Source organism: Triticum aestivum, chromosome 7B, assembly GCF_018294505.1.
Source record: "Triticum aestivum cultivar Chinese Spring chromosome 7B, IWGSC CS RefSeq v2.1, whole genome shotgun sequence".
Taxonomy (NCBI): domain Eukaryota; kingdom Viridiplantae; phylum Streptophyta; class Magnoliopsida; order Poales; family Poaceae; genus Triticum; species Triticum aestivum.
In genome coordinates this window covers 695,834,110-695,844,030 of record NC_057813.1, presented here as the reverse complement: position 1 = coordinate 695,844,030, position 9,921 = coordinate 695,834,110, and the positions used below count along the sequence as shown (strand labels likewise).

The following is a 9,921-nucleotide window of genomic DNA, read 5'->3' as shown; positions in this document are numbered from 1 at the left end:
TATTGTTTTATGCTATTTTATCTTAAGTGTGTTTAGGTCCTACCTGATACTGATGATCATGTGCTAAGAACAATTATGTAGGGTTGGGTTCGATGACTATGAGTATGATGATCGTATGACTTGTTATTAATAACGAGTAGAAGTTGTATGTTGATGCATGATTAGTAGGACTTGTTATTATATATGATGATGTATGATGCGAGCATGAAGAGTTATTATATATCAGCGGGTGAAATGAACGTAGCTGTAGCGTTGGTAAATCAAGCATGAAGATATAAGAGAGGACACTTCTCTCTATTAGCTAGCTAATAACAACCTAAATTAACCCCCAAAACCCCTAAACCAGCCACTTTCAAAAAAAACCTCAGCTGCAGCCAGCTTCTGACGCGTGGATGCCTTTTGATCCCGGTTTATGTCACCAACCGGGACCAAAGGCCCCCCAGCCTGGGCTGCCCGCAGCGGCCATGTGGAGGCCCATCTGTCCCGGTTCGTGTAAGAACCGGGACTAAAGGGGGGAGGCATTAGTAATAACCTATTAGTCCCGGTTCAAGAACCGGGACTAGAGGCCCTTACGAACCGGGACAAATGCCCTGTTTTCTACTAGTGTAAAGCACAACTGAGCACTTGATCCATCTCTATCTCGATGCTTATCCAGGTTAGTGCAAACTACCACATTGTATACTTTATTACAAAATTGTAAATATATTACCGAATCTTAAAATTCTTGTCTGATGTAGACAGCCGATGGTATTAATTCTTACACTGATAATGTATGCACAACCAGCATTCGAGACCATGTCTCCTCCCTTGAAGTGTATGTATTACTGTAGTAAATTGTTCACTATATAATTACCTTTTTAATAAACCTTTGAATTAATATAGTAGATTGTAATTTTTGAATACCAATCTTCTGCTTGTAGATGTTTTTCCCTTCTGTGTGACAAGGCTTCATCATTTATTAACATGGTGAGTATGGAATAGTCAACATGGCGCACACCCAAATATCGTTTGTCCTAGCATTGGCATGCAGGTACGTGGACATAAGGACTACTTGATATTATTTTGGTGTTTCACCTACAACCTAAAGATTCTCATTTGGTCTCCAGTCTTGTAAAGGCATTGTTGCCCAAAGGATTGAATGATCCACATTATCGGCTCCGATCTGTGGATAGGACTCTTGAGTATGAAGAACTACCACTGGCAAAGTACTTAAGGCGCTTTGCCCCATCAGAGTGTCAACCACTTAGTATTCCACTTTATCGGCGACTAGAGCAAGAACATTTTTGCATGTCAGACACAAGGCAAAGGTGGAGGTAGATGTTTCTTTTTGCTCTGCAAATATTTGTCTTATATATGTTAGACCAACATTAAAACTAATTTAACTAAAATGGTATGCATAAGATTACAAAATAGTGTATCTCAAATAGTTCCTTTTGAAACCTTCATCTTAAATCTCTTTATTCATTAGGCATCGAAATATCTAGATTAAATATGTGTGCCTGACAAATATGGATGAGAATTGCCTTTCTCCCTCGGTCAGCTTTGATATATGCTACCTTCTCATGCAACGGCTGCGTCGGTTTCTCCTCCCCGTATCTCTTTTTCCGGTTTAAAAAGGCAAACAAATGTTGGATAAGACATTTTGATAAATTTATTAGTACTACTAAATTGTATACTAAACATTTATGCTTATTTATAGCTCATTTGTATTATTTAGCATAATTAATCACTTCATATTGTTGCTAAATTTTATTAATATAGTTTTTCATGTTACTATTTTAATGTCTATCTTGAAAAATACACCTTCTTTGTGATGACTCAAATTATATTTTTGTAATAGAATTTTCATTAGTTTTGTAAAAGACAGTTAAGCCAAACCCTAAATGTGAGGAAAAAGAAGAAGGCAAGATGGCATGTCTTTGGAGATGAATGTAGTGTCTATAATTTTGTGTTGTGTCCTTGAATATCTTGTTAGAGATCTCTAAAGTGTATGATGTAATAAATATCCTTACAGAGGTTTGTGGTTCATGACTATCTATATAGAAAATTCTAGACCATACGTGAGGTTAAAAGGAACTTATTGCCGAATCATTAGTATGCCGCTTCACACCTTTTCAGGGTCAAATATGTCATACATGTAACAACATATTTGATGATGTGTGATGTAACGGTCTCCAGTGGTCACTTCCACTTGAGCGTCTGTTTGGAACTACGCTGCTTCCTAAAATTCAGCTTCGCTTTAGAAAACACAAACCAAATGGGTAGCTCCATGATATGCCGCTCCTAGTAAAAAAACTAGAATCTGGGGTACAACTCCCTGTTTTGTGTGAAGTTCTTTAAGAGGTGCTCGAAAAATGCTAGAAGCTGTAGGTGGGGAAATTACCCACCACTGTCACCAGTAAGTAGATACTAGCAGAGTCGATTTCGGCAAATCTCGGGTAGGAGTTCCCGAGCTGGTGAGGACGTGTCCTGTGCACCGACCTAATTCATGCACCCAATGCCCTGAAGCCAGATGAGCCATTGGATAGAAAATAGAGGGAGAGAGCTGGCTAGATAGATGGATGGTAGGTACATTTGCAAAATAGTCCTTCTATTGTTTGAAAATCAACCCGCACTCCATATCTCACATTGTCAGTCAAGTTGTTTGCTTATTTCTTTTCTGTCCAAATAAAATCGGGTAATATATTTTGAGTCAGATGTCTGGGTTCGGAACTATTTTGACCGACATGTTTGTTTTAATGAGATCTTTGACCATACATCAAGTTTTGAGTACAGCTTAAAAAGCAACAAAAAATATTTTTTCCAAAATATATTCAACATTGATATTGTTTCAAAGGTCTCGTCAAGACAAATACCACATTCAAAACCGATCCAAAATCGGATATCCAATTAAAAATATATCACCCTTTTGTGTTTGAGCCAAAACAATTGAACGTACATGTTTATAGGAGTGAGAGATGTGGAGTGCGGGTTGATTTTTATAAATTCAAGGGTTGCCTCGGCAAAAATGGTATAGTCTAATTTGTGACCAAATCTGGGCCATTCCTTTTTCATCTATTGGCGCAAAACCTACTGGTGCATTGGGTGCCAGATTTGCTCGGTGCATAGGATATTTCTCCCGAGCTGGTAGTGTAGATACGATGGTAACAAGGACACGGAGTTTTACTCAGGTTCGGGCTCTCTTGAAGAGATAATACCCTATGTCCTGCTTGTGCTTGTATTGATTTGAGAGTACAAAGTCCAGGTGATCTGCGATGAGATTATTGTGTGTTGTCTATGAGCCCTACCCGTCAGTTTATATAGATACCGGAAGCCTAGGGTTACACATAAGTCAGCTACGTATATGCTAGTTGTGTTGCGCCAAGTCTTCTGGAATATTCCGTGTACGCGCCATGGGCCTCACCATTGGCGAACCGCCGAGGGGTGGGGGGGTCCTCGGCCCGGGCCACCTAGCTGGGAGACAACGTGGCAAGTGATCCTAGTCCAGGACACCATCAGATACCCCTTCGTTTTCCGCACGTCACCCAATTACATAAATCATGGACGCTGTTAACGCCCACACGTGTGGCATATTATACATCCACACACACGTCGTGTGTGGCGTAAGCAGGAGGCGGCCCACACGGGCCATGTATGGGCGAAATTATAACTGCCCACATGTGTGGGTGCAGCTACTTCGTGCCACACGCCCAACAAACTACTACCCATCCTTACTGCGCGTGTGTGGCACGAAGCAAATCTACTTACACGTCCTGACGCACTCATGGGATGACACTTTAGTTGCCCCGGGGGATGGCAACTTTAGTCACCCGGGATGACAAATGTAGTTGCCATGTCTAAGTAATGGTAGTTGCCGCGTATATTCGAACCATAGTTGCCATGTGTGATAAACTACTTGCCCTAGGTGGTCAAACAATAGTTGTTATGTTTGATCAACTAGATGCCACCTGTGGTCCAAGCATAGTTGCCATGTATGGTTAATCATAGTTGTCATGTGAGTTTACCTAGTTGCCACGTATGCACAACACAGTTGCCATCTAGTAACGATCATAGTTGCCATGTACGCGCAACTGCAGTTGTCATCTAATAATGTACGAGCGTCGTGTGGGCGAGCAGAAAATGGTTCGCCCACAGGGCGCAGCTGGCAACCGCGAGTTGCGGGTCGTGTGGGTGAACTCTCCAACGCCCACACACACGATGATGCCCACGTGGCATTGAAAATTTAACATATTCCTTTAGGATTCCTGCAAAACAGAATCAACGTGTATGAACGGGTGTGGGCGAAGTGCAAACATACCATATGTGTGGGCGTTATCATTTGGATAAATCATTTACACCAAACTTTCCATTCCTGAAGCTGAAGCTAGTTGGAAGTCAGACATGGTAAACAGCTCTTTGGCGAAGCTACAACTCTTGTATGGAACTGCTCGAAAATGAATTTGGTGACGTCAAACTGATTTTGGTGGAACAGAGCAGGCCCAACCAAGCCCTAAATATCTTTGTGGCAGTTCGAGTCGCCAAAATCATACTTGGGTGGCTCTGGTGTTCGTTTGGCTGGGTTAGAGACTAAAAAGAAGGTAAAGTGGAAGGTTTCAAAGTTTAAGGCCGATGGCATGGATGGGGGAGCAAAAGTAGAGGATGGTGACGACTCGAACCCAGGAATGGAGGCCGACCGTGGGAGGAGAGCAGTTGATTAGATGGAGTTAGTCAATTTTGTGGAATTTTGGATGGATCTGGTCTGTTGCCAGGACACGTCTAGGCTTCCCCGTATCCGCCTCCGTTACGGCTTTAATATAAGGAATGTCAGTCCGCCTAGACGAACTTCCCCGTATCCGCCTTCGTTATGGCCTAAATATAAGGAATGTCAGACCGCCTAGACGAACGGGGCAGGTTTGAGGGAGCCCAAGTCACGATTTTATGACCGGTCGTTAACCGGACCGTCGGCTCGAACTTAAAATAAGCATTTGAGAAACCCAGCTATAGATGCAAGTAGAGTTTTTGTTGGACACGGTGAGATGTGGAGCCGCCCTGAGCCAGACAGCGACGGTGGAGGAAGGAGGCGTTTGCCACGAGACACCTCCACGGACCACGGCCTGTACGCCGTGGCGCATCGAAACAGATCGGCCGCATCATGCACGCGGACGAGGATCTCACGAAGCATGTCCCCCGGCAGCAAGACCCCTGCCACTGCCATCCCTTCCATCTTCTTCCTCTTTTGCAACGTGCGACCGACTGGTGTCATGGGGTCGAGTTTTCCTAGGATTTACGTACGCGATCGAGGCAGAGATAGGCGCATATTCGTAGTTGCTATAGTGTTATGTACATATATACGCATCAGGCGATGAGTAAACTTAAGAACCATTGGAGGTCTTTGTCTAGAACAATCCGTCTTTTCCTAGCCGATGCGGTGAACGCGATTTCTGTTCAACCCACCACCCACCCACACTAGGCCACGTCTACTTAGAGCATCTCCAACAGGCGCCGACCGCGTGGCGCGCTAAAAACTTGTTTGCGGCACGCCCATCGTCAGGTTTGGCGCGGCGCGCAGCGCTGGCTTAGCAGCAGTGCGAAACTGCAGCACGCGCATAGCTCCAGCTGGCGCGCTAAAATGCAGCACGCGCGCTCTCGCACAAACTCTTTTTTGATAATTTTGTTCATAGAAAAAACGATACATGGTTCCAATGTTTTAAATAGCGGGCTGTGGAAAATAGCGGCGGACCTCCAAATCAGCTATAGCGGAGGTATAGCGGGCTAAAGCGGAGTTATAGCGGGTTATTTGTGAAGGCGACCATTAAGCGGCACCCTGCTGAAAAGACTATAGCGGGCTATAGCAGAGCTATAGCCGGCTATTTAAAACTATGCATAGTTCATATCATAGATAAAAAACGATACAAAGATATTTTACATAGTTCATAGCATAGATAGATAGAACTACAGTGCAACTAGATAAAAAAACTACGGTGCTACTAAAACCTACTCCCAGTCGTCCTCATCATCATCATCATTATCATCCTTGGTGGTGTTGTCCGAGGTATCGAGCCCATTGTCATCCCAACGGTCATCGTCAGGGGAGAAGATCGACGTCCCGCCTACCTCGATGATATCGCACTGCGATATGGCCAGTGCCTTGCGCCAACATCTGTCGGCACGCTCCGCGCGGCGCCTTGCCGTCCTCTCCGCCCGGAAGGCGTTCTCGGCGGTGACGTCCTCTGGGTGGCGCCGGCGCCACTCCGCCGTGGCTCGCTTGTCCTCCTCGGTGATGAGGAGGCGGTGCTGCCGTCGAAGGTGGTCCGCACGGTCCTGGTCCGTGATAAGACGAGGCGGAGGGGCGACGGCATGCGCCTATCCGCGCGTGTAGACGTCATGGAAGTCCATCTGCGACGAAGGCCTCTCTACGCGCCACGCTGACGCGTCGTACGCGCGGGCGGCCTCGTGCGCGGTTCGGAACGCGCCGAGGCCGAGCCGGACGTCGCCGGACCGGATCTCAGCGTAGTACCAGTCATTGGGGCGCTCGCGGCCGCTGCGGTAGCCTGAAAATCCCTGGCGGCGTGGCGGCATGATGGTGCGGTGGTGGCGGGGCGCTGGAAGCGGCAAGAAAGCGGTTGAAGCGACGAGGAGGCGGGAAAATAGGCGCCTGACAGTATGGTGGAGCGTGTGGCGAGCGCCGCATTTTATAGGCGCACGCGAAGCGGCTCGCCAAATCTACCGCGTGAGCTGCCGCTATCTTTCGCGCGTGCGCAATCGCTTCCCGCACGCGCTAGTTTCTCGCATTCGCTGGAGCGCGTGAAAACTTGCCGCACGCGCTATAATGCCAGTTTACCGCGCGCGCGTCCGTTGGAGATGCTCTTACGCACATCCAAAATAGCCGACCCAAACAAAAATTCGAACAGAAAAAACCCTCGCCCCGCCGGCTCTTGCCAAGATCCACCGCGCCCCCATGGCCCTAGGGCCACCGGAGAGGAGGTGGACCTGCGGCGGCGACGGCGGGAGGCACAAACCCTAACTTTTTTGTGGAGGAAGGAGGAGGCCACGTCTACTTAGAGCATCTCCAACAGGCGCCGAACGCGTGGCGCGCTAAAAACTTGTTTGCGGCGCGCCCATCGTCAGGTTTGGCGCGGCGCGCAGCGCTGACTTCAGCAGCAGTGCGAAACTGCAGCACGCGCATAGCTCCAGCTGGCGCGCTAAAATGCAGCACGCGTGCTCTCGCACAAACTTTTTTTCGATAATTTTGTTCATAGAAAAAACGATACATAGTTCCAATGTTTTAAATAGCGGGCTGTGGAAAATAGCGGCGGACCTCCAAATCAGCTATAGCGGAGGTATAGCGGGCTAAAGCGGAGTTATAGCGGGCTATTTGTGAAGGCGACCATTAAGCGGCACCCTGCTGAAAAGACTATAGCGGGCTATAGCGGAGCTATAGCCGGCTATTTAAAACTATGCATAGTTCATATCATAGATAAAAAACGATACAAAGATATTTTACATAGTTCATAGCATAGATAGATAGAACTACAGTGCAACTAGATAAAAAAACTACGGTGCAACTTGATAAAACTACGGTGCTACTAAAACCTACTCCTAGTCGTCCTCATCATCATCATCATTATCATCCTTGGTGGTGTTGTCCGAGGTATCAAGCCCATTGTCATCCCAACGGTCATCGTCAGGGGAGAAGATCGACGTCCCGCCTACCTTAACGATATCGCACTGCGATATGGCCAGTGCCTTGCGCCGACATCTGTTGGCACGCTCCGCGCGGCGCCTTGCCGTCCTCTCCGCCCGGAAGGCGTTCTCGGCGGTGACGTCCTCTGGGTGGCGCCGGCGCCACTCCGCCGTGGTCGCTTGTCCTCCTCGGCGATGAGGAGGCGGTGCTGTTGTCGAAGGTGGTCCGCACGGTCCTGGTCCGTGATAAGACGAGGCGGAGGGGCGACGGCACGCGCCTGTTCGCGCGTGTAGACGTCATGGAAGTCCATCTGCGACGAAGGCCTCTCTAGGCGCCACGCTGACGCGTCGTACGCGCGGGCGGCCTCGTGCGCGGTTCGGAACGTGCCAAGGCCGAGCCGGACGTCGCCGGACCGGATCTCGGCGTAGTACCAGTCATTGGGGCGCTCGCGGCCGCCGCGGTAGCCTGAAAATCCCCGGCGGCGTGGCGGCATGATGGTGCGGTGGTGGTGGGGCGCTGGAAGCGGCAAGAAAGCGGTTGAAGCGACGAGGAGGCGGGAAAATGGGTGTGTGACAGTGTGGTGGAGCGCGTAGCGAGCGCCGCATTTTATAGGCGCGCGCAAAGCGGCTCGCCAAATCTACCGCGTGAGCTGTCGCTATCTTCCGCACGTGCGCAACCGCTTCCCGCACGCGCTAGTTTCCCGCCTTCGCTGGAGCGCGCGAAAACTTGCCGCACACGCTATAATGCCAGTTTACCGTGCGCGGGTCTGTTGAAGATGCTCTTACGCACATCCAAAATAGCCGACCCAAACAAAAATTCGAACAGAAAAAACCCTCGCCCCGCGATCCATGCACGGGGCTAACCACAACTAGGAGAAACTGTCAACGGCGCAGTGCTCCGCGTCCTTGGCAACCACGGCGAGAACGTTCGTGGACATCAGACGCGAGGCGATGGTGGAGGAGGAACTGCTGGTGGAGGTGGAGGTCTCCTTCCTGCTCACCACTCCCCCGCAGGTCTCTGGCTTCATCGTCCACATCGGGGACAACGGCCTCTCGTACGGTGCAGACGTCGTCAGCACCGACGGCGAAGCCGTTCTGCTAGAGATCACAATGGCCAAATTCTGGCCGGGGCGCTATTTCGTGTACAGGGCCGGCCGAGGGGGCCCGCCGTCGCTCGAGGCACTCCCTAACCCACCTCTGGACAGATTCCACCCCACCCACGAGGTCGGCATCATCAGCCACGCTGAGGGCTACGTCGTGGCCGCCATGGTGCCGAATCACTACATCGGTGGCGTTTTGAACCCTAATTACGAGCTCTTCCGCTACTCGTCCCACACCAGGACATGGAGCACCAAGGTGATCCCGTTTGATCGCACCAGCGCCACTGACCTGGGTCATGTCTGTGGCCATACGACCAACAAGGTGATCACAGTGGGAGGGGATTCAATCGGGTGGGTCGATCTTTGGCGTGGTATACTTGTTTGCAACATGCTCGACGAGGACCCGGTGGTGCGTTTCTTGAGCCTCCCTGGCCGGATGCCCACGAACGCGCGGCCCTTGGGAACATGGTCTGCTTCTGCTAGGTCGTATAGGGACGTGATATGCGTTGGCAACACACTCAGGTTTGTTGAGTTAGAGTATTACGACGATGCAGATGACGAGGATATAGACTATGGTTGGAAGGCAACGGTTATGGAGAGGGCTCTCGGTGTAGACAGTGCTTTACTGGAATACATGCTTTACTGTAGACAGTGCTGATGTCCTTTTAACCGATCAAAGCTGGGATTTGTTGTCAGAAAGGTTGTGGGATAATGATGAGGAGAGACTTTCCTTGAGTAGTTTTGTGTCCTCTGCTCCTACCCTTGGCATAGATGATGGCAGTCTTTACATCATGTCTAAGCGATGAGAAGGCAATGGGTTTGTTTGCTGCAATTGGCATGAAAAGTAAGGACGCCAGGCTTGTGTCCTTTTCCACGGAGAGGATGACATATATTAATCCAAACTATTGTTCATGTACCTTGCCGTGCTACTTCAACAATACCATTGGTAATATTTATGTTGTGTTTTTTTAATCAGCTTTGGGCATGGACGCATTTTCTCTAGTTTAATTCATTTACTTTGTCCAGGTATCTCAGATTGCTAGGTTGGAGAACAACTCGTTCAGTGAAACAAATTTATTTATCTACTCCCTCCGTCCCATAATATAAGAATGTTTTTAACACTAGTGTAATATTACAAATGTTCTTATATTTTGGGACG

At 48.7% G+C, this 9,921-nt stretch overlaps 1 protein-coding gene across 1 annotated transcript; it reads left to right on the top strand.

The window, feature by feature from the left end:
• The first annotated feature begins 8,525 nt into the window (after positions 1-8,525).
• On the top strand, positions 8,526-9,566 carry LOC123156007 (uncharacterized). The gene has a single exon (XM_044574175.1). It carries the CDS (start codon positions 8,614-8,616, stop codon positions 9,418-9,420), a length of 807 nt encoding a protein of 268 aa, XP_044430110.1. The 5' UTR covers positions 8,526-8,613; the 3' UTR covers positions 9,421-9,566.
• Positions 9,567-9,921: the final 355 nt, after the last annotated feature.

What these genes read in the sequence shown, in the direction of transcription:
- LOC123156007 (XM_044574175.1), top strand. Translation starts at nt 8,614, where the DNA reads ATGGTGGAGGAGGAACTGCTGGTGGAGGTGGAGGTCTCCTTCCTGCTC.